We start from the raw sequence: 23,370 nt of genomic DNA, 5'->3' as shown, positions 1-23,370 counted from the left end.
CCGGTATGGTATGTACAGAAAAAGACGATGCTTTAGTTCTTGAAATTGGATCTGTATTACCCAGTCATACTTGTGGGATGTCCAGAGGGACAGCTTATAATTCACTGCACTGGAGGCATGTCTCGTTTTTGCATTTATGAGCTCAAACATGATTGTGTCGAGTACTGCGTCTCGTTCCATCTGGGATCAAGATGAAACATATATATACAGCAAAAAATCACAGTGATGCGCCTTGACCTCGTCTGAGTTACTTTGTTTACTTTGTAGGCTCGTGCGTTATCGGAACATTGACCCTTACTCGTACGAAGCAAGCACCAAGAGACATCATCACCCATCTCTTTCATTTTGAGACTTCTCAGTATTTATGCTCTGACTGACTTGCTGATCCATCATATCTTGATGAACCCCTTCGACGTTGGTTTGGAATAAGAATGGAGAATTAGACTCTATACCCACCTATCTTTCCAATGTACCCCTTCGGCTTCTTTCCGCTCCGTCCCCAGATCAATCTCCCGGCATGGAATGATGAGAGTTCTCTCGGTTTTGATCTTCCAATATGGTCTGACATGTTCAACTCGACTCCCTTTGTTCCGTTCCAGCTCACCGAGATACCGTCCAGAGACACGCTCGACTCTCAAGTCAGCCCCTTTGGATGCTTTACACCTGAAGGACACAGGACGGAATGGGAGAAATCGGGAAGGAATGCAGGGACTGTTACAGGGTTGACAAGTAAGGAAAAGCTCGAAAAGTTGAAAGCTGCTGCAATGAGAAGTAGAGAAGCTATGAAGAAGAAAAGAGAGATGTTGAGAAGGACAGACTATGATGGATCTACCGAAGTTGGTGAGTGTCGATATTCTACCCCCTCGCTCCCACAACACTCAGAACATGTTCTACTGAATGTCAAAAATATCTCCACTATTTGCAGCTTCCAAAACTACCAACTTGATAATCAGCATTGACACTCGGTTAGAGAATTCGAAATCGAAATTGTTCATTCGAGATCCCCCACCTCACCTCCTATTGACTCATCAAACCATCCTCAAAGAAACTCTTACGCAAATTTCCTTCCCTTCTCAAAGTCCTCTGATCTTTGAGCCTTCCAAGCCCAAACAATCGTCCGATACAAATTATGATACTACATCTCATTCGAATCTGGGTCTACTCGGCCACTCTATCGACCTTTCTTTGCAGGACACTGAAGAACTGGATTTCATCCCTTTCCCGCCTTCCTCACCGGGCTCATCTCCCTGCCTTCCCGTCATCGTATCAAAGAGCCCTGCTGCTTGTAATCAGGTAACTAATACGAACCGACTCACCGGACTTCCAACCATGTAACTACTTCAAACGCTTCACTTTCACCTGCAAAGGACAAGAAGAAGAAGAAAAAAAGATCACAGAAGATACATGATAGCACACCACAAGGCGGTGCTCGACGAAGGGGGTTGACCTTGGAAGAATACCTTTATAATAAGGTTCATAATAAGGCAGCTAATAAGAAAGCTCGAAAAGAGGCCAAAAGATTAAAATTATAATATGGGATTTTGGCAATGATCAGTCGAAATTTCAGGTCGTTGACTGCTTTCCCTTGACTTACTTCAGATGAGGGATCTTCCTCCTCTATTCATGCATTTTAGGTAATTTGATTTTGTAGTTCATGATTCCGAAAGAATACAGTTTCCGCACATATGTTACCTGGGTCGTATCTTTACGATCAATCGATGTTTTGCATGTAGTATGAATTACAGTAACTTAACTATGTTTTCGTTCAATCCCAAGAGACGGTCAAAGCGCTAGATTCAATCTATTGCCACAACACAGTGATAAGTATTGGATTCCTGCATCGTTCCCACAATCCCCGAGATTCAATTGCCTTCATGACCAGCATCTTCTATTATGTATGATTCTAAGCGACCTTGGTTTGAAGCTTTCATTCCAGTACATGTCTTTCGCGTGGAAACCTCCTTCTTAGCTCTTGGATTTTTATCAACGAGAATCTTTCGTCGTGGAGCACTTGAGTGATACACCATACTCGTGCACTATGCACAAGATTACCCCACCAATACTTTCCATCTCTCCGCCCGTTCTTGCTCCGGAAGAAATCATGATAGATGTCGATATAAACGCGAATATTAACATGGATATAGATATCGATCAAGATTATTCCGATCCTTGTTCACATTATTTCCCACAAATTATCTATCCCGAATCATCTTTTCAATCCTTCTTCAATCTCATTGCAACTCCATCTAGATCGATGATAGATCCTAGGATTATATCTCAATTGGTTTATGTAGACGAACTTCAAGACAGGGATCAAGAATTTGAGATCGATCATGAAGAAATGTGGATCCAAGATCTTCCCACTCCTTCGGAAGACGAGCCCGACTCTCAAACCGACTCAGCAAAGACGATAGGGCAAGACGATATCGAAGGACCTTCCTCCTCTTCCATGCCTATATCTACTAATAATAATCACCGAATGTTTAATCAAAAGGTATGTCCCTCGAGTCTAACCCGAATGACTCGATGTGAACACTCATCTTGATCTCCCATAAGTTCCCTACTCCCTCATTGCGAGTCATGCCCAGAATCACATCTCCAATTCAAGCCACATTCGCCACAGGATCAAACCTTATTCCACTTGGTCGTCGACCACCGGGATTTTTCGGTAATCCCACGAGTGTGAATAGCAATATACATCCTCATCGAATACCTTTCTTCGCTCCTTCGATGATTAATTCTCGACCAACGCCTTTTGCCAACAATCCATCTCGATCGGGCTTCGACCTTATGACGAGATTGAATCCAGAGGACAATTTCATCGATCGTAGCTGGAAAACAAAGCCACATTCCCATTCTCATTCGCATTTCGGCACACGCCAGATACCACCAGCAAGCTATACTCAGAACAAGAGGGGTCTTGCATGCCCGAAAGGATGTCTTAAGGTCCCGCTTACTCGAGAAGAAGTGATGGCAAATGAAAGGATCGCGCAATGTAGAGCAGCTATCAAGCGACATATGGTACTTAGGAGTTATCTGATTTTCAAGGAGAAGGGTCCGGTACCTATAGATCCAACATGTGTAGCCAATCATCCTAGTTGATCTGGCGAGTTATACTTGTATACATATATAGTATAACTGAGATTTCATAATCTTCCTCCCGTTTGTAGTGCATTATCGAATTGCAAACCTGTCGTGTCTTACGGTATTGGAATTTGTAATGTCAAAGTTGGAGTATCCCCATCGATCGTACGTGATACACCTCTGTGTCGTCTAGTTCAAATTACAGACACTCATTATCGACTCTGTTTTTATCGAGCGAAGGACAGAAAGTCCTTGTGTCAAGCAAGGTATAATTGTGCCATCGAACGATCATTCGACAATGTTCATTTTATCGATCGCCAGTTATTCTCATTCCGCTTGCAGAGCAAGATTGCATTTCAGAACTTTGTGTTCTCAAATTCTGACAAAATAGGAACTGGTCATTTTGGTGGGTTCGATAGACATACAGTTTTACCGCTGAAAGGTTAAAGAATTTTCCCATTCATTCGCACAGACTGTAGTCTGTTGGAAGTAATATTGCTTCCTTCTTTTCATTCCATCTCATCCTTTTACCGTGGGTGAAATTTATCTCCGTGTGGCGATCTTGCTTTCGTGTCCCCTGACCTCCAAAATGCCCATCAATCCAACTCCACTGATCCCGCTGAAACCAGAACCGATGGATATCGATCTTTACGAGACAACCTCGCCCCCTTTGTCGGATGCTTTCAGCACCGCACGAGGACCATCCAATAGTATCCCTGATTATCAATCTACTGGTAACGTCTTACCAGCCGCTTCAACTTACAATTTGGCTCCAAGGGATTTCAACTTCGAAGATGAGTTAGCAATGAACCTCGCTTCTCTCGCATTAAGTTGGAAACCTCTCAATCCAGATAACACAGGAAGAGGGACAATCAATTCTTCCACCGTAGAAAGTGGAAAACCTATCCATCCCTTATTTCCTTGTCCTATCGGTTCACAACTCCCCATTTATGATGCAATCAATACCCAGGAACCTGAAAAATCGAAAGAAAATCCCTCTAAACCCAAACGATTCCATCCATATCGAAAGAAGAAAGACAAACCGGAGGATAAAGAAGATGGATATATAATACACACAACAAGAAAACCAGAAGATAGATCCAAGTACCTTGATCCTTCTCTGGACACTACGATGTTTTGGCAATTCGTCCAAGAAAGGAATACTGCTAGGACAGAGGAGATCAGGGAAGCGCGAAGAATTGCTATTGCAATGTCTGAAAGAGGTTCAGTACTTGGATCGAGTTCAATTTGGGATAGGGACGATAGGTCAATTGGTCCTAGTGAGATTGATGAGGTTCATACAATGTATGGCCCTGAAGACGAGCATGACGAAGATGAAGATAAGGAGATTGAGAATCGAACGAATCAATCTAGTTTGTCACTTGATTCGAGAATGGAGAAAGAGGGGTCTTTAAGAGGAGTAGAATTGATTGATACATCACCTAAAAAGTGGAAGGTATCGCCTAATAAGAATTTCCTGAAGAGGCTATTGAGTAATGTCGAACGATATAATGGCAAAATAAAGGAGAAGTCTGAAGGCAGATAAGAGAGATACTTTCACGATAGGCTGAGAAAATTGTTTGAGGCTTGAGGTGAGTCACAAAAAGGTCTTGCTTTTCGATTATATCAGTATATCGGTTGACTGATTGAATTATCTACTGGTTTTCATTCTCAGTGTTAGTATCAATGGACGATCAGATGGTCATTCAAGATTACGGCCAGTGAGGAACGAGCTTCGGATTTCTTCGATGGTGATAATTGTCGGGCGTATAAAGTTTGACACTTGTTGTATAATATCTCATTATAGCAGTGATAGTGAAACCCTTGTCTGTGTAATCACGTTGATCATGTATGAGTGATGTTGGAGGGAGCCAACGGAGGTACAGACATAAGAGCAAGGTAACAGCTATCTTCCTCAAAGATAAGCTGGATATCTATGCTTAGATGGATATCCCGTCGTGCTTTTATTCTCCTCCATCAACACACAACACACACCGGACTCATCATCACTCTACTCTATTAAACCCTTCTTCAATTTCCAACGAACGTAATAGTCCAGAACCATGTTCAAATGTAGATGGTGTAACCATATCCGCTCACATTATCATGTACACATTGCATGCCTTGGCTGCAACATCCACGTCCCTAAGTCTGAGTGAAACCAAACCTAATCCATTATCATATCTCATCTATTTAAGCGACGAGCTTGACAACACCACCAGCTTCCTTGATCTTCTCTTCAGCTAACTTTGAGACGAATCGGGTCTTGACGATGAATGGTTGGTTGACTCGTCCTTTACCGAGCTGTGTGTAACGGAAGAATCAGATTAGTATGGTTCACAAGTAGAACAGAGTTTCCACCAATACAGCAAACTGGAAAGATTGAGGGTCACTCACGAGCTTGAATTTACCAAGGTGGACAAGGTCAATCACTGGGACGGTACCGGCGGGAGCATCAACTTTAGCTTCGGGGAGGGAGATGAGCTATTTAACAACAACAAATCTCCATCAGTTTCCATCATTCCTATTTCGAACCGATGTAGGGAAATCCAAAACTCACTTTGTCGAGGTTGATGGTGGGTTTGTAGTAATGGTTTTTGAGGAGATGGTAGTGTCTCATACCAACTTTACCGAAGTAACCAGGGTGGTACTAGATACGAAAGCACAATCAGCATTACATCCAATTATCATTCCTCCATTTTCCTCGCTGATCTTTGAGCATCTCCCGTCCATCTCTCCCGTCCATCTAGTCCTGATCCTATCTCCTCTGATGGACGATATGGATTTCTTAAATCTATCCGCATCCATAAAGCATTATCCCTCCCATATCATATCATCCCCTGAATCCCCACCGAAATGATCCTTTGCTTCCACTTCCACTTCCAGTTCCCATCCAGCATGATCCAACGTATCAAAAATCTACTAACCTTGTCGAAGTTAGTTCTGTGGTGGTGTTGACCACCAGCAAGACCTCTACCACCCGGATGCTTCCTGTGTTTTCCTACACGACCGTGACCGGCTGAGACGTGACCTCTGTGCTTTCGGGTGTTGGAGAATCGGGTAGGCATCTGGACAAGTAGTAAAGTCGAATGAGTATGTGACAACGAGGAAGTGATGAGCTGTACAGGTGATAGTAACTTACTTTATCGACCTATCTTTTGATGGATGAAGAAGCAACACCTAGCTAGTGACAATTGACGATTTCAACAAAATCTGTCAACGAGAGTGAGAGTGTGTCCTAAGGGAGCTGCATGCAAACCGATGCCACGCCATGCACCAATCGACTCAATTGGGTGATGTGGCACTCGTATGACCAGACTGAAAACACCATCGGCGTTAAGAAAAATCCTAACCGATAGTTTCGCTCAAAGCCAAGAGGGTTTAGAGATGGGTCACCTAAATAAAGACCCTGATTTCGCATCTCTCGGATCCGGATGGAGTCTCCACATTTTTCCAAATCAATCATCGAATGAGTTGGTCCTGAATTTGACAAGTTCAAACATTCATCATATTCCCAATCTCAAAGCATAGACACCTATATCCCTATATCATCACCTTGTATACCTATCACCCACCTCTGCTTTCCCTATCAATCCAACCCAGTGATAGATAGTCTCAAGATTCCGGTCCCAAAGAACACCCATAGAAAGCTGCAAGCCCAGAGCGGCATGTCCGCGCAAACAAAGGTCGGATCGTGGCTTGAGAAGAACGACGGAACCGATGCTGGAGAAGCTTACGAGTCCGAATCAGAAGTATCAGCTGACGGTAGACCTAATGGAGCTGTAGACGATGATGATGAAGTAGATGAAGATGATGAACGAATTGATGTGCAGGGGAAGAGAGAGGTGGAGGTGGATTGGGAATCGATAGGACCAAAGTTACGACCTTCATTAATGGATAGAAGTAAGAAGAGGAGAAGGGCTTTCTTTGCTAGATATCTTTACGTTTCAGACCAATGTAAGCTGGATATCGAGTATCGGCTGCATATGAGATCCCTTGGCTGATTCTAGTCTGCAGCTCCTCCATCTTCACAGGTACCAGCTGTTATGACGTCGATACTATCCTGTATTCCTCTACTCACGGATACGGATCACATTGATGATGTGGTGCAGATTCTCCAAGAGCTAGTCGAAAGAGATGAGAAGGCTCCAGAAGGTAGTGAGGGAAGGTTAAAGCTTGGTGACAAGCTTGTCAAGTGGACTACTATCGAGGTGGAAAAGGCAGCAAACCCAACGAAAGTGTAAGCGTTACCAAACAACAATCCAACTACTGACATAGATGCTGATCGTATGGTGATCAGTATCCCTCCTCGAACCCTCTTCGCCTATTTATTCCTCACCTTATCCCTTCTTCACACGCTTGCTATCTCTCGAGGTCCTGCCGAGACCTTTGTCACTTCTAGCCAAGGACAGGACTTGTTGTTGAGCTTAGCTTTAGTACTGGATGCTATGAGTTTAGCGCAGGACAAAATGACTTATGCCAAAAGAGTAGCTCGAATGCGTAAGAAAACAGGCATAAGGACATGGCGAGTGTTGAGAGAGGTAAGTACATTGTCATTGACTGCAATACAGATTGATTTGACCTCTCTCATGCCTAGCTACGACCTGCTCTTCCTGCCATATTGCATTCTCTTCTTACAAGATCCACATCTGTCCCTTCCCGATTGGCTGTCCTCATATCACATGTTATAGGTGTAGCACTCAGGCTTAGACCAGTTGGAAAAGGGAAAGAAGGCGACTCGCAGGATGGCAGGGAAATAGTTGAAAAGGAGAAGGTGGGTGTACCAAGAATATTCTGAGCTACGTTGATCTGATGAGTATATTCTTTCAGGATGCCATCATCACCTACTACAGTACAAACATACTGAGCTCTAAGACTGCTCCTGCGCGACATGCTTCTGTAAGATCAATTTCTTAAATGTGAGCTTCAGAATCAAGCTGACATCTTATATAGACGGCTCTATCCGAATTTTTGGCGGAATTCGTTACTTACGATATCTTGGTGGAAAGGTTGATACCTGCAGCAGAGAAGATGCTATTGAGATCGCCGGAACATGCTCTCGAGCGTAAGCTACATGTATATTCATTATGCTGCCTAAGCTGATTGTGTTCATAGTCACTGCGGATCTGCTTACGACCTGTCCACACGATATATCGCCGATTCTTCCTGCAAAACTCGTCCCTTCCACCTTGTCATCCTCCAAGTCATCCAATGCCGAGACGAGAGCCAAATCCGTCATTCTCATGCGAGCTATACTCAGACGATGCAATGACGAAAAAGTCCAAGCGAAAATCGCAACCGACATCCTCGCTTTGCCTAAAACCGGGAAAACAGCGAGCCCGGAACATCGTGCAATCCTTTTCACCATGGCGTCGCAACTCACCCCCTCCGATACTGTATCATCCATAGTCGTCGATATATTACCTGGATTAGTGGCCAAAGAAGGCAATGAACCTGCTTTCCACGCCCTTAACTCTGCTCTTACCCCTCACCTCGCGCATCTCTTAACTTCCAATAAAGCTGTCGCAACAGCCGCAAGCTCCGCTTTGGTTAAAGATCTCAACTCGACCAAGATACCTACTCGACGAGGATTATCAGTCGCTATAGGAGAAGCTATCTGGACCGTAAAGTCGGCTGGTCAACAATTCTCGGTCGAAGGTGAAAAGCTGGTAGGGCTGCTTGCTCCAGCGTTGGAAATCAACCTCAAAGCTGCCTCAGCATGCTTACCAGCTAATGCAGGTGGTTTCTTAGAAGGATATGTAGCTCTCGCTTTGGCCCTTGGACCGCTTAACGGCATGCCAGCCGCGGCCAAGCTGACTGGAAGTCCAGCTCTGGAGGGCATTCTGGCTACTTCGCCCAAACCTTCATTCTTAGTGAATGATAAAGTGCATATCAAGTTACCAGCGGAGGAAGATGAGAAATGGCTCTTGAGGTCTTTAGAAAGTATAGTCGGATCCTCGGCAACCAAGGTTAATACCAGTGCGGCTAGGCAAGTTGACCCATCATTCAGCATGAATGGGGACAAGAGCTGACATTTCGACAACAGGATCGCAATCGGTCTCACATTCATTCACCTCGCTTTGGAAAGCAAATCTACGGCGATCCGTCGAGAGACTTTATCAGTCGTATCCTCTTTGGTGAAGAAGAGCCCTAAGCAAGTTAGCCGTATTTTCAGGGAAGCCTTGAAATCATGGTTGAGATCGCACGATGAGCGCAAAGCAGCATCGAAGCTCAAAGTCTCAGCCGAAGACGATGATACCGTCACCTCTAAGTCTCGAGATATCGGACGATTGCTCTCAGCTATATTCGTTGCATCCCCCGAAACGGACAAGCCCGTTCTAGAGGATTTAGCAGTCGATTATATAGTCCTTGCTCATCATCCGGAAATCAGTCCTGAAGCTCAAATATCATGGATCAGCCTGGTTCAAGGCCTCGGACTTGATCCTGCTGTGATTGCCGTTGATGAGAAGGACAGGATATTGAAGAACCTGTGGGATGCTGCGGGAACACCGCCAGAGGTGAGTTTTTCTCAAGCATCAACTCTACTATAAGCTGATGTCGTGGTAGGATCCGAGATTGGCGGAAGCTGCTTACCATGCTGTCACGACTCTGGCTTTCATCGCTCCTTCCATCTATGCCACCACAATCCTCGATAGGCTGCGTGAAGACCTTGATCCAGCTAGCTTGGATTTTATAGGATTGGAAGAACGAGGAATCTGGGCCACACCCGCAGATCAGCTATTTGTGGATGGTGAGTCGGACCAAAGTCGTGGGATCGATGAGAGCTAAATGCTGACTGTTGCAATCGTTCTTAGTACTGAACCCTAAGAAAGATTCTGGACCGGAAAATAAGAACCGAAAAGATTACGCTACCGAGAAATGGGAACAGGAGATCCGAGATTCGCTAGCTAAGAAGAAGTCCACTCAGATAGGTGGTAAATTGTCGAAACAGGATCAAGCGCTTGTCACTGCCCAGCTGGCCAAGGAAGCGGAGGTCAGAAGTCAGATAGCCAAAGTACAAGGGCATTTGAGAAGAGGTGTGGAGCTCGTTGCGTCTCTTACGAACAGTCTGTCAGAAGAGACTAGTAAGCATGTAGACGAGATGGCCAAACTACTGCTGGCTAGTGTGTTCAGCGCTGGGCATTTCTTGGTGGATGGTAGGGCGTTTGAAGTGTTCATTGTGAGTTGTCTTTATCTCATGTCATTAAGCCATGGCTGATGGATCTATAGGGTCTCGGAACTCTTGCTGCGGAGAGATTGGGTGAAACGAGACGGATGTTGGCTGCCGCTATCTTGAGGAGTCATGAAGCTCCTCTAGTAGCTGAAGATTACTTAGAAGAACCAGTGGGAGGTAGGTCAGCTTATACTAAGTACGGAACTCCGGCTAATCTCTTGTGTGCTCAGAACTCGTCACGCGTTTACTGCATCAGATCCACTTCATTTCCGAACAGACTCCTCTGGACAGTACGACATATTCCTTGACTAGTCTACTCTTGACCCAGGTAGTATCGAAAGGGGGAGTTGGGACAGAGTCTCCTCAAAGTGATGAAGCGCAAGAGCAGCTGATCTTGGTGAGCTTATCAGGTTCCGATATCCCATGAATAAGCTGACAATTTCACAACAGGTCGTCAATATCATCGCCGCTTGCGTAGGAGAGTGTACGTAATGATCAACCATTCCAGTCGTTCGACTTGCTGACTATGTTCACAGTCACGAACGACGCTTATCCTCGACTACAAACTATCCGGGATCTGCTACATGTAATTGGCACTTACTCCAAACTCGCTAAAGACGCAGCTTCCGCTCTTGCCGATCTCGGTGCAGCTATCAAAGATGTCGCGACTCACGCTGAAATATCAGAAATGATCGCTGGTACTTTGTCAAAAGACTCGAATGTTAGAAATGCTGCTTTGCAGGCATTGCAGGTGAGTAAAGTTCATCTTCAATATGTGAATTATCGATGCTGATGGTTGAACGACAGCCCTTCGATTTGACTGAGCTTGACTACTCGGAAGAATTGTGGATTGCTATTCACGATGATGACGAACAGAATGCCAATCTAGCTTTACATATCTGGGAAGACAATGGTCTGGATCTGCCAGAGACATACCTAAACTCGCTTTTGCGCTACCTCAGTGAGCTTGCCTATAATTAATCATAATTCACTCAGACAGCTGACGCTCTGAACAGGTCACGGCAGTGCTGCTGTTAGACTTGGATGTGCCCGAGCCTTGTCCGAAGGTGCTGAGCAACATCCTAATCAAGTTGAACCCACTATACGAGGACTGCAGGAGCTCTACGCTGAGAAAGCCAAATTGCTGGTACCAGAGTATGATCGATTTGTAAGTCCACATGGTGCGAAGCAAACAGGCCAAACTGACAATATGACTATAGGGTATGGTCATCCCCGAAACTGTCAATCGACCTGACCCTTGGGAAGCTAGAGTTGCCATTGCTACTGCTCTTGAAAAACTCGCCCCGCTTCTTTCGACGACCCTCATCTCCCCCATATTTGACTTCCTGATCAAGCAAGAACCTCTTGGTGATCGACATTCAGAAGTCCGACGAACTATGCTCAACGCAGCTATATCCATCATCGATATACATGGTGGTGAAGCCGTTACTGGGTTGATGCAGCGGTTCGAAGATTATCTGGGCTCGGCAACCCCAAGTTCGGAAACTGATGATTATATCAAAGAAGCTGTTGTCATCGTGAGTGAAAGCTGTGGTGGTTTCTATCCGCAATACTGACAGTTCTTCACACAGCTTTTCGGTAGATTAGCAAGACATCTTGATTCATCAGATTCACGTATCCCACAAGTAGTCGATCGACTGGTGGATGCGCTGAACACCCCATCGGAGCTTGTACAATCGGCCGTAGCGGATTGCCTCCCCCCTCTGGTCGCTGGAATGTCAGAGGAAGAAGTTGAATATCTCGTGGATCGATTGTTCTCTACGTTGACTACCGGTGCCAAATACGCTGCTAGGCGTGGAGCGGCCTATGGTCTTGCGGGAATAGTGAAAGGAAGAGGCTTACAGAGTTTGAAAGATTACGACTTAATGGACAAGCTGAAAGAAGCGGGTGAAGACAAGAGTGCTTATCAGAGTAGACAAGGTGCACTGTTTGCTTATGAGTGAGTATAAATCATATCATAGAGCGATCGCAGCTAATTATGATTACATTTGGTAGAACATTGACTTCTACGCTTGGCAAAGTCTTCGGTAAGTCGATCCATTTGTAGTGGGTTACTTAACATAGCTGACAATGGTGTTTAGAACCTTACATTCTTGAGTAAGCCGACACTATTGCAATGTCAGATAGAAGCTTGAGCTGACGATTTCTTGCAGACTTGTACCACAGCTACTCGCCTTGTTTGGTGACGGTAACAGCGAGGTACGAGAGGCCACCCAAGATGCCTCGAAGGTCATCATGTCGAAAATATCCGGTCACTGTGTCAAATTGATGCTGCCTACTCTGCTTGACGCTCTGGAAGAGAAGCAATGGAGAATTAAGAAAGGGGCTATTGAGTTATTGGGGTGAGCTAGAATTACAGCTGTATTCGCATGATGGATCAGCTAACGACCTTTTTTTCGCAGTGCTATGGCGTTCTGTGCTCCTCGACAGTTATCCCTCTCCCTGCCTACCATCATCCCTCACCTCACAGGTGTGGTCAACGACGCTCACGCACAGGTCAAATCAGCTGCCAACACCAGCTTGAAACGATTCGGCGAAGTGCTCAACAACCCTGAAGTCAAGTCTATTCAGAATACCTTGATGAAGGCTCTTGCCGATCCTACAGCCAGGACCAACACTGCTTTATCGACCTTGCTCAAGACCACCTTTGAGCACTACCTCGACGCTCCTTCTCTTGCTCTTGTAATGCCCATTATAGATCGTGGTTTGCGACAGCGATCATCCGAGACCAAACGAAAAGCTGCTCAGATCGTCGGTAACATGGCGTCACTCACCGAGACCCGTGATTTGGTACCGTACTTGAACGAGCTCATGCCATTGGTCCATGAAGTCCTTGTCGATCCTGTTCCTGAGGCGCGAGCGACTGCAGCTAAATCGCTAGGTACTTTGGTGGAGAGATTGGGTGAAACCAACTTCCCCAATCTCGTTCACGAATTGTTACAAACCCTTCGATCGGACACCAGCGGAGTGGACCGACAAGGTGCAGCTCAAGGTTTATCGGAAGTCCTTTCTGGTCTGGGTATGGAGAAGCTGGAAGGACTCTTACCAGAAATTATCACAAATACAGCAAGTCCAAGACCATATGTCAGAGAGGGATTCATCTCTCTCCTGGTTTACTTGCCTGCTACGTTTGGTCATCGATTCGCTCCTCATTTGGGTAGAGTCATCCCTCCTATCCTCAATGGTCTGGCTGATGATTCAGAATATGGTAAGTGTAGATCTCCGAAAAAGTATACCAGTATTCCACTGATACATTTTGCATGATTGCAGTACGAGAAGCATCTATGCGTGCTGGTAAGATGATCATTGCCAACTACTCTTCGAAAGCTATCGACTTGCTGTTACCGGAATTGGAGAAGGGTATGATCGACGTATCTTGGAGGATCAGAGTGAGTCGCAATAACGCCCAACGCTATCACAGGATAGGTACTGATATAGACCGTAGCAATCCTCTATCTCACTTACCGGAGAACTCCTGTACCGAGTCACGGGTATAAGTGGAAAGGTCGAATTGGAAGAGGACGAAGCTCCGGCCCAATCTGCCGATGTGGCGAGGAAAGCCCTTCTCGAGGCTCTTGGTCAGGAGAGAAGAGACAGGGTACTGGCGACACTGTACATTGTTCGTCAAGATGCGGTGTCCACCGTCAGACAAGCTTCCATCCACATTTGGAAAGCTCTTGTGCAAAGTGAGCTTTCTTCAAGTGGTTCTAATCAGTCAATATACTAATCGTATATAATTTCCCCCAGACACTCCACGAACCACAAGAGAGATCTTACCTGTACTCATGCAGCTCATTATGTCGCTTTTGGGAAGTCCCGAAGTCGAGCAACAAGAGGTGAGTCATAGATAGAGACTTGATGAGCTGGATACTGACTGCGACCCATTACAGACCGCTTCTCGAACTCTTGGCGAGTTATGTCGAAAGAATGGAGAACGCATCTTTGGCGAGATCATCCCTATCTTACAAAAGGCTATTGCATCACCCGATGCTCGAAGCAAAGAGGGTGCTTGTCTGGCCTTCGCAGATGTTATGGCCGCTACCAACAAAGATGTTATCCAAGATCACGAGGATACTATAATCTCGTCAGTCAGAACCGCCTTGGTCGATCCGGAACCTTCCGTACGAAGTGCTGCCGCTCGGACCTTCGATGCCATGCAGCATTACATGGGTGCAAAAGCTATCGATCAGACTATCCCTACGCTATTAGAAGCTATGAGAAACCCGGGAGAGACTTCCGAAACGGCTTTGAAGGCCTTACAGGAGGTTATGAGTGTCAGTTGCATTGTGACTTGACACTGAGGCTACTGGAATAAACTAACGAAACTGTATCTTACAGGTACGAGCCAACAGCGTGTTCCCTGTCCTCATCCCCACGCTCATCGCCCAGCCCATCACGGCCTTCAACGCACGAGCCCTGGGTCAGCTTGTCAAAGTGGCTGGTTCAGCTCTCAACAAGCGACTCGACACGGTGTTGGGCGCTTTGGTCAAATCGCTCGAGAAGGAGAAGGACGAAGAAGTCCTTGTCGAGCTCAACTCCGCCATCGAATCATTGCTTGCTTCAGTTGAAGATTCCGATGGTATACACCTACTGGAAATGCTTCTTATTGGATGGGCCAAAGATCCTAACCCCGTACGAAGAGCTACCGCATGTGACGTATTCGGAACTATGTGTCAAGTCAACGAAGCTGATACGACTGAATACCGAGTTGATTGGATCCGGATCCTCATTACCTTGTTTGACGACTCGACGGAAGAAGTCGTCACTGCAGCTTGGAAAGCTTTGGAACATTTCGTCAAGACTGTTGATAAAGATGAATTGGAAGATTTAGTCGTTCCCTTAAGAAGGAGTATCGAATCTTCTGGTGCACCAGGTCGAACGGTTCCCGGTTTCTCTAGACCTAAAGGTGTACAATCGATCGTTCCAATCCTGCTGGCTGGTGTGTTGAGTGGTACGCAAGAACAGAGAGAACAAGCTGCTTTGGGTATAGGAGAATTGGTACAGAGGACTAGCGAAGCTGCCATCAAACCTTATATCATACAATTGACTGGTCCTTTGATCCGTGTAATTTCAGGTCAAGCTATTGCCCCTCAAATCAAATCTGCGATGTAAGTGTACTTCCTATCTTCTCATGAGAATGATCAGTCAGCTGATGTCAGGTCGGGCGTGATGTGATCTTAGTTTGATAACTCTTACAGTATTACTGGAAGAAGTGCCTCAATTGGTTAAACCCTTCCACCCTCAACTTACGAGAACCTTCGTTAAATCCGCATCCGACCCTGCGGCTGTATCGGTCAGGAATCGTGCTGCTGCTGGTCTTGGTGCATTGATGAAACATCAGGTGAGTAGGCTCAGGTAACCTATGCATCCACAATTCCGGACTTCCAGGCTGATCGTGTTGACTTGCTCCGTCAGCCTCGTGTCGATCCATTGATTACCGAGCTAATAGGAGGTATCCGATCGGGTGACAACGAAATTGCACCTTCCATGGCTAACGCTCTTGCGGCTGTATGTAAGAGCGCAGGAAAGAACATCGGGGCAGGTGCCAAGGCTCAAATTTTAGAGCTGGTCGAAGAGGCATTCACAGCAGGAAGGAATGGTAAGTTCCTAAGTCAAGACTGTTCGAGCATACAGGTAATGTGATACTGATACTGGCGTCTCTATGAACGATAGAAAATTACAATACATCGATATCACGTATAGTTTCCGGATTAGGATTTAGCGATCCACCCTCAATCGAAAGTATAGTAAAGACCTTTTTGGCCTCGGCGGACTATCAGCCCACAGCATTAACAAGTCTGATGATATTGAACATCCTTGAGGAAACGCCCGATACGTTTTATGAATTAGATGTGATAGAGGATATAACGAGGAAAGTGATGTTGTCCATATCGAGTAGTGAAGGTGGTCCGTCTATACAGAGACCTGCTAGAGAATCTAGAGAGTTGTTAAGGAAGGGAAGAGCAGGTGATGATGAGAAGGTACAAGCTTTGTTGAGGTAATAGATCAGACTGAAGTATATATGTATATACCAAAATTAGATTATAGTAGCATTAATACCCCGATGGAAATGAAAGACATGCTTTTTGGATATAACGCAGATGCTGTACATGAACGTTGGCCAGGTATGATCATGATATTTGGAGATATGGGGTATACAAACTGACAGCAATTATATACAGATGAGGCAAAACCAATGATCAATAAGCCGAGCGATGTTGTACAGTAACGTCGCAGAAGTCCAGCGAGCAAAAAAAAGCAGTGTAATATCACAAACACCAAAGTCGAAATAAATTATATACAATGTTATATTTACACAATCTTTCAATGGTTCCACCATAAGTCATTTCAATCTTGTTCGTGTCGTTCGGATCGTTATTCTTTGTAATCTTTTCATGATCATCTCATCCTTACGGTTGCATTAGCATTTCCCTTTCTTAATCGGTGATTCTTGACTGATATCAGCAAGATTATCTAAATGTCCAAATGATCTCTTCATCCCGCTTCCCATCATTCTATCTTTCTGTTGGGGTACTTTCGGTTCTTGAGGTAGTATACCTTCTAGAGCAAGTTGTATTTCGGTTATTCTAAATCACACATTCCAAATAAGCTATTTCCCGCGCAAGAACTTCTAATTGTAGCTCACCTGGTAGATAATTTCTTATTGGTCGGTACGTACTCGTAAGCTTTCTTGTAGAGCGATAAAGCTTGTTGAACATCGCCCCTGAAGTTTGGAGGAATTGTCAGCCATTGTGTTTATGATGGAAGTGCTTGATACAGTAGCTGGACATACCTATGATGTAATTTTCTAGCATGGGAAACGAGCACTCTGGCTCTTGTTTCTCTTTCTTCAGCCGATAAGGAGTCCACATCAGTGTCTTCTCTCGTCTTTTCAATTTTAGGCAATTCGAAAACGACATTTGACAATTGAATTGTGATGGAGGGGTCATTCCTCTCCTTCTCTATCTCTTGACTGACAATCTCTTGAATCTGTACGAGACCGTTAGCTCAACAACGAAAGACTTAGCCGGATAGATGACGAACCCTTTGATTGAGCTGCTCATCTGTCAAACCCTTGATATCCATTATCTTCTCCTGCTTGACGAGAACACCCAGATCGTTCTCTTTTCCGGTCTGGTTTCTGCCCATCATCGTTCTCGCTGGTCTGGAATTAGTTGAAATACTAGACAGGGCAGTTCGACCGCGTGTTGGTGCAGACTGTCTGGATGCGACATGCACTTTGAAAGCTGCATTAGCATTGATCGGCTTGATAGCGCGAGGAAGAGGTGCGGAAGCTCTTCGTTGACCTGCACCCACGTTGTATGAAGACCATTAGCTGACTACAAGGTACTACTTTATCTACTCACTATTGTCTGCTACTAGTAATCGGTTTTCCACAGATTTGGACTTTTTGGCGAACCTGGTCAACTCGGAAGATTAGCTACTTCCAACTAACATTCAGGAAGTAACAAACTGTAAAGTATTGATGGTATCTCTAGCAAACTTCTCGCCAGGAGCTAAGCAGCAGATTAACAATCCCTGAGAACTACCTCCAAGAGCATCTAAACATCCAAAAGGAGTCAGCTATGTTGGCACAAGGTTACCGGAGGACAGCTGGTCTCAAGTACCTTGTAACAATCTGGTCAGCTTCGATTCCCTGTATGGGACGAATACTCCCGCCGAATCTCGGTTTCCCCTCTCAGCATTCAGGTTCAAAGCATCTACCACTTTGCCCAAGGTCGTTAAGGATGTGTTGATAGCAGAGCTCTACCATCGTGTGTCAACATTGTCAATACACATTTTTAAGTGTTACCACTCACTTCTCGCATTCGCTCTTTATCATTTCCTGTGAGATTGTTGTTCTCCGACCCAGCAAGATCCGTCAACTATGAAAACGGTAAGCTGCAGATCCCTTGATCACACACAAGAGATGGGTAGCTTACACAGATTTTACCGCATTTTCTCTTTGACGGATTATTATTTTCCAGTATATGGAGATAGAGCGTTAAAATGGCATGCGATCGAGATGAGGTCGAATTGAGCTTGGTAGAAGCCGTTTTACGTGTTTTGGCGGCAGCGCTACAAAATATGGTCAATTAACAATACGAAGAAGGATGTACAGTCGGTGAGCGACTCACTCGTATATAACTTCAAACTCTGTCACAGAGTTGATAGGTTGTACCATCAGATCTGGAATGATATTCAGCCCCTCGGCTGACATCCTTATATCCCTTTTTTGTGGCTATTACAGAGAGGGAGGGTAACCCAATGGATCAATATGATGAAAGCAAGAGCCAACTCACCTCGGACTGATCACCTAAGAGATCATATACCTCGTCTTTGAGTAATTTCCTACCATACAACGACAATCAGATCAAATGCAAAACTCAACAAGCGAAAGTGTCTTACTCACTACGTAAGAAAAAGCAATGCTCAATGTTGATGAACGCAACGCTGATCGTTTGCGAAAGATTGCCTGAACGGATGATTGGTGAGCTTGGAGGCCTATCCAGTTACGTGATGCTTAATCTCACTTGCACAGTCCTTGGTATAATCCCTGGGTCTTCTCTGGATCCTTGCATAGTCTGTGAAGTAGTGTTAGGTATGCGAACGCGATTGTGAAGTGCTTGGAGTCAAGCTTACATGTGTTTTACCTGAGCCTGTCACTCCGTAAGTGAAGATCGTAGTGTTCTAGAATCATCTTTGTGTGAGCTATCATTCATGTCTCGTAGGTCTTGAAGCTTACCTGGCCATTGTAGGCTTGCTCGATGCTAAGTCGCATGTTCAGCGGCAACGAGCCTTTAAAGGCGATCAAACTCACGTGGATCGTACGCTATCGAACACCTCTTCCTGGCTAATGGTCTGGCCGTGACACTTATCAAGACTGCCATCAAGGGATAGTGAGCTGTTGAATCGCAGACACAAGTGTACTAGCTCACTCGAAATGATATCTCTTGTCCCCTTCCTTGTTCAACGCCTCAATACTATTCCCACTAATCTTTATACTACCGGGATTGGTCTTTCCATCATTCGGGTGAGAAGGTCGGAGTCGCACATGACATGCTATCGCCTTGGATATCGTGGTCATTTCTTTTGGTCCTAGCTGTAGTTTTGTTCGTGGGTGGTGTTGGTGGCTGTTGATGTGATATGCATTCCGCATTGAAGGTCATGTCAACATTTCCTTGTGTAGCTTGTAGATCGATCGTTCAACCTCCACTCCGCATTCCCCTACGCGGACATGTGGTGAATCTCCGTAAAAGACAGTCGCGTGTCGACGATACGATGAGAATCGGGAAACGTGTAAACAAATACATCCCACCTTTGCCATCTTCCTTCTATCTTCAATGGTGTACATCCTATCCTAATCGCGAGCAGTATTCCATCATGGCAGCAGTAGCAAGTTCATCGATGATGCTCCCGTCTACATCGGGCGGATCAAGCTTACATCAGGCAGTGGACCAGTAAGTCCAGTAATGTTCTGCCCTCCTTTGCTTTCCTAGGCCAAGTCGAACGAATATACTGACAACGACTTATATACTGGTAGGATAACAAACGAAGTATCAGCCGGCTTCAATATTCTCCAGCATCGAGATCGATTCCAAGAGAAGGCTCTAAGGGATGTAACCTTGAGCAGTAACGATTCAGCTATGATGTTGGATCCTAATAATCCCATCTTGGTGAGGGAAGAGATGGAATCCCAGAAGGTGAGCTGCCTCCTCTAATGCCTCAGCCAGGTGGCTCGTCGTACGAGGCCGCTGATGAGATACGTCTTTGCTTGTATAGGAGTACTTCGGACGACTGAAATTTACGTATCTCGAACAAGAGGCGAAAAGACATTTCCTATCTTCCATAATGCTCGAGGAACCACCTACGGTAGAACAAGGGGAGAACGAAGAGCGAGGTATGTACATGATTCTCTCAATCCATGTGTGAGTATGCGAACCGGCGCTGATCGGTGAGATTCCTTTGCTTCTTTAGAACGGATCAATGCGGAGAAGAAAGCGATTCTCAAAGAGACTAAAACGACTATTGAAGATATGAGAAGTATGACGGTCAAATTGGCTGAGGATAACGCTCAAAGTTAGTTTGAGATAGAACTATGGCGATCATAGATGACCAGCTGATTATGTTGCCTTTCGTCTTCTTTCGAATAGAGCACAAACAGGTTTCCACCAAATTATCAGAGGCGCAAGTACTCCAAAAGCAGATAAGGGATATGGAACTTGAGTTAGCGAGGATAAAGGCTACTCATCCACCTGAAGATGTTAGCCTCCTTGACCTTCTCTTCTTGAATCAGAGAAACAGCCACCTGACACCTTTCATAGAGAATGACGACTACGCAAGCCAATGAAACTCTCGATGCTCAAATTGTCGAGATGGAAAGACTGACAGATGCAATCTCGTCGACTCAGAATCAGACTGATATTGCCAGGGAGGAAGTTGCCAAATTTGCTAAGGAGGTGAGCGATGTTATCGAATTCTTCAAGCTCGAAAACTGTATGAGAGAGGGGCAGAGAGCTGAGCTGGACTTTACATCGTGTAGGTTCAGCGTCTGAGTCGGGATAGGGAAAGGGAAGAAGCTCGAGCGAAGGAAGTGCGAGAAGGTAGGGAAGCGGGAGATACAAAGGTTGATGAAATCTGTAGATGGTAAGTAGCTGCTCATCGGTGAAGACCTTTTCGGACAGTAGCTGATATCATATTTTTATATTAGGTATTCATCCTCAATGTCTTTCTACCGCTCATTGCTAGGCATAAAATTGGTCAAAGCTGTATCAGATAATGAGTTGCATATGGAATACGATGTGCCCAATGGACCAGTCACATTGGCTATGATTTTCGATGAAGTCACTAAGAGATTTGCAGATGCACGGGTGAGTGGGATGCATCGATTGGTTGCCTAGCTCCCTGTCACAATACCATTGCGTGGAATTTAGCTGATGATCCATACCATTACAGCTCATTGGTAGCGACTTAGACATATCGGAATCGGTGGGTATAGCAGCTGGATCCAACGATGTCCCTGGATTGGTAGCGGATGTTTTGGTCAGGTTGAGACCCGCCTAAGTAGCATTTTGTCTTTATTATCATCCGTTGTACATTATTTGACCATGTAGATTTATACTTTCGTCTCGGGCCATAGATTTGTCCGTTCGCTCTCAGATATGAGGGTACACATGGCTTGAGTAGCAATCAACTTGAACAGAACAATCATCGCCACTACTTCTCCCATCTCTGAACTCTCCGTGTGAAGGAGACTAATTGTTGTTGACTTACTTCAGCGATGTTCTGCATGCAATCATCCATCGTTGCGTCTCCCCCCGGAAACGAGGTCCTGTTTGGCTGGTACGTTGTCGACGGAATCAAATTTCGACATCTTGGTGCTTCACCTCCACCGAGTTGGTAGAAATGTTGGAATCACAAAATTGCTCGAGCGATATATCGTCCGTTTGTTTTGTCTACATGCAAACTATCAACAAAATATAGCTAGACCACAACTCTCAAGTCTTGTGAAGAGATCAGAAGGACTATCGCGGACCCAAGCTCCAAGAGAACTGGACGACTTTCCTATACCCGGTAAAACATGTACTTCGACCTATATCTTCCATTCCCTTTACCTCCCGATACCGATGACGGACAAAGTAAGAAAAGCAAAAAGGGGAAAGGGAAAGCCGTTCCTACACCTACTCCTTCTACGCCTACGCCGGTGAAGAAGGACTGTTGGTCAGGTATTGAAAGTAGGGATAGAGAAGTTTTCGTGAAGAAAGTAGCTTTATCAGGCCATTGTAAGCCTGTCTGCCTTCCTCAACAATCAATTTCCAAAAAAAAGGTATTGATGGGTGTATATATAGTGGGATACTCTGTGGTTGGACTGACTATCAGTCCAAATGAACCTTCCAACCAAGTTATACCTTCACCATTCTCGAGTGGATTGCCGTTCCCAAATCTTGATCCTAGATCATCCTCCTATGCTAGTTCAAGTGGTAGTTCAAGTAAAACGCCGTTGGTACAGGTTTCGAGGTATCATATGAGGTTGGATGATAATAGGGTACATCCATTGGTGAGCCGCACTTCCTACAATTCTACCATCTGGGGCATAATTGAATGATCTTAGTGCAAAGGATTATAAGCTGATGGTTTTTTTTTTTTCCAACACCTAGACCAGTCAAAATACAAACACCCTAAAAAACTACGACATACTAAGTGTAGCTCCAACAAGTGAGAAAGCTTTTCAACTTGCTTGTACAGATCTATCCAATCCTGGACCCAATCAGGTAAGTCACGTCGTTGCTGATTGCTCAAGAGATTGAGCTGAATTGTGCGAGATTTCAGATATCAATCATTACCCTACCATTACATGAGAGACCATTTACTTTTAGATTCAATTGGAAACAGATGAGACAGGCTCAGCGGAATGGCGTAGTGGTAAGTCTAGCGGGGATTTGAAGATAAGGTGTTATATGCATACACAAGTTATTTTATAGATATGCTGAGTGGCCTTCTCATTATGTAGTTCGAGCTCCTCTATTCTCCAGCATTATACCCTCCTTCCGCTACATCCCTAGAGACTTCTTGCAGATATCGACAAAACTTCCTCTCGAACGCCAGAGAGGTAATCAGGATAACAGGCGGGAAAGGTGTCATCCTCTCTTCTGGACCTAATGGAAATCCCTCGACGGGTCTGAGAGGAGCTTTAGATATTGTTAATCTGTGAGTGTGCAATGTCCAGAACTTGATGCCCAGCTGAACTGATGTATACTATTTTGATATGGATATTATAGAGCAACGATGATAGGTATGCCATCTAATCTTGCTAAGGAATCAATTTCCAATACCACCAAAAATGTATTATTACGTGCTCGTACGTCCAGCTCATCTTCATGTTTCCCTTGCATGTGATCAAGGCTGATGCGTGAATGACATTTTGCAGAAGCGAGGAAAACATTCAAAGCTGTCATGTCAATACCCAAGCTTGTTCCGCCTGTAGACGATAGCGATAACTCAAATGTGCCCAGTAATAAGAAGCGATTGTCAGATATAACAGATGTGGAGCAGGGGAATAATGCGAAAGCAAAGAAAGTAAGAGTGTAGTA

General features: G+C 45.0%; 8 protein-coding genes across 8 annotated transcripts; 6 read left to right on the top strand and 2 right to left on the bottom strand.

Moving 5' to 3' along the window:
- Positions 1-467: 467 nt before the first annotated feature.
- On the top strand, positions 468-1,335 carry V865_008335 (uncharacterized protein; the record flags this gene model as incomplete). Its single annotated transcript, XM_066232071.1, has 2 exons — positions 468-840; positions 926-1,335. 2 exons carry the CDS (start codon positions 468-470, stop codon positions 1,333-1,335), a joined length of 783 nt encoding a protein of 260 aa, XP_066088168.1.
- A 703-nt stretch (positions 1,336-2,038) lies between these two features.
- V865_008334 (uncharacterized protein) lies at positions 2,039-3,102 on the top strand (the record flags this gene model as incomplete). Its single annotated transcript, XM_066232070.1, has 2 exons — positions 2,039-2,494; positions 2,557-3,102. The coding sequence occupies 2 exons, from the start codon at positions 2,039-2,041 to the stop codon at positions 3,100-3,102; spliced, it is 1,002 nt and encodes a 333-aa protein (XP_066088167.1).
- Positions 3,103-3,673: 571 nt separating this feature from the next.
- On the top strand, positions 3,674-4,630 carry V865_008333 (uncharacterized protein; the record flags this gene model as incomplete). The annotated part of the gene is made up of 1 exon (XM_066232069.1): positions 3,674-4,630. One exon carries the CDS (start codon positions 3,674-3,676, stop codon positions 4,628-4,630), a length of 957 nt encoding a protein of 318 aa, XP_066088166.1.
- Positions 4,631-5,277: 647 nt separating this feature from the next.
- On the bottom strand, positions 5,278-6,152 carry V865_008332 (uncharacterized protein; the record flags this gene model as incomplete). The annotated part of the gene is made up of 4 exons (XM_066232068.1): positions 5,278-5,388; positions 5,482-5,568; positions 5,645-5,734; positions 6,012-6,152. The coding sequence occupies 4 exons, from the start codon at positions 6,150-6,152 to the stop codon at positions 5,278-5,280; spliced, it is 429 nt and encodes a 142-aa protein (XP_066088165.1).
- A 600-nt stretch (positions 6,153-6,752) lies between these two features.
- On the top strand, positions 6,753-16,281 carry V865_008331 (uncharacterized protein; the record flags this gene model as incomplete). The annotated part of the gene is made up of 30 exons (XM_066232067.1): positions 6,753-7,041; positions 7,102-7,324; positions 7,385-7,625; positions 7,682-7,858; positions 7,915-7,983; positions 8,038-8,149; positions 8,200-9,073; positions 9,131-9,602; positions 9,652-9,835; positions 9,900-10,264; positions 10,315-10,435; positions 10,489-10,655; positions 10,709-10,742; positions 10,795-11,009; positions 11,066-11,219; positions 11,275-11,426; positions 11,479-11,796; positions 11,851-12,218; positions 12,275-12,306; positions 12,361-12,376; positions 12,433-12,621; positions 12,682-13,487; positions 13,550-13,668; positions 13,725-13,965; positions 14,027-14,115; positions 14,170-14,553; positions 14,618-15,387; positions 15,461-15,620; positions 15,695-15,878; positions 15,953-16,281. 30 exons carry the CDS (start codon positions 6,753-6,755, stop codon positions 16,279-16,281), a joined length of 7,854 nt encoding a protein of 2,617 aa, XP_066088164.1.
- Positions 16,282-16,700: 419 nt separating this feature from the next.
- On the bottom strand, positions 16,701-19,367 carry V865_008330 (uncharacterized protein; the record flags this gene model as incomplete). Its single annotated transcript, XM_066232066.1, has 17 exons — positions 16,701-16,866; positions 16,926-17,003; positions 17,073-17,269; positions 17,324-17,586; positions 17,647-17,699; positions 17,754-17,841; positions 17,908-18,046; positions 18,100-18,165; positions 18,223-18,358; positions 18,418-18,521; positions 18,583-18,588; positions 18,693-18,755; positions 18,814-18,864; positions 18,923-18,970; positions 19,026-19,050; positions 19,101-19,163; positions 19,219-19,367. 17 exons carry the CDS (start codon positions 19,365-19,367, stop codon positions 16,701-16,703), a joined length of 1,695 nt encoding a protein of 564 aa, XP_066088163.1.
- Positions 19,368-19,663: 296 nt separating this feature from the next.
- On the top strand, positions 19,664-21,343 carry V865_008329 (uncharacterized protein; the record flags this gene model as incomplete). The annotated part of the gene is made up of 9 exons (XM_066232065.1): positions 19,664-19,740; positions 19,824-19,983; positions 20,063-20,180; positions 20,258-20,359; positions 20,434-20,543; positions 20,605-20,739; positions 20,823-20,926; positions 20,991-21,150; positions 21,236-21,343. 9 exons carry the CDS (start codon positions 19,664-19,666, stop codon positions 21,341-21,343), a joined length of 1,074 nt encoding a protein of 357 aa, XP_066088162.1.
- A 517-nt stretch (positions 21,344-21,860) lies between these two features.
- On the top strand, positions 21,861-23,368 carry V865_008328 (uncharacterized protein; the record flags this gene model as incomplete). The annotated part of the gene is made up of 7 exons (XM_066232064.1): positions 21,861-22,062; positions 22,129-22,337; positions 22,438-22,551; positions 22,610-22,702; positions 22,791-22,987; positions 23,059-23,138; positions 23,208-23,368. 7 exons carry the CDS (start codon positions 21,861-21,863, stop codon positions 23,366-23,368), a joined length of 1,056 nt encoding a protein of 351 aa, XP_066088161.1.
- Positions 23,369-23,370: the final 2 nt, after the last annotated feature.

Source organism: Kwoniella europaea, chromosome 3, assembly GCF_036810445.1.
Source record: "Kwoniella europaea PYCC6329 chromosome 3, complete sequence".
Taxonomy (NCBI): Eukaryota; Fungi; Basidiomycota; class Tremellomycetes; order Tremellales; family Cryptococcaceae; genus Kwoniella; species Kwoniella europaea.
The sequence above is the reverse complement of the archived record's forward strand: the minus strand, read 5'-3'. Positions and strand labels throughout refer to the sequence as shown.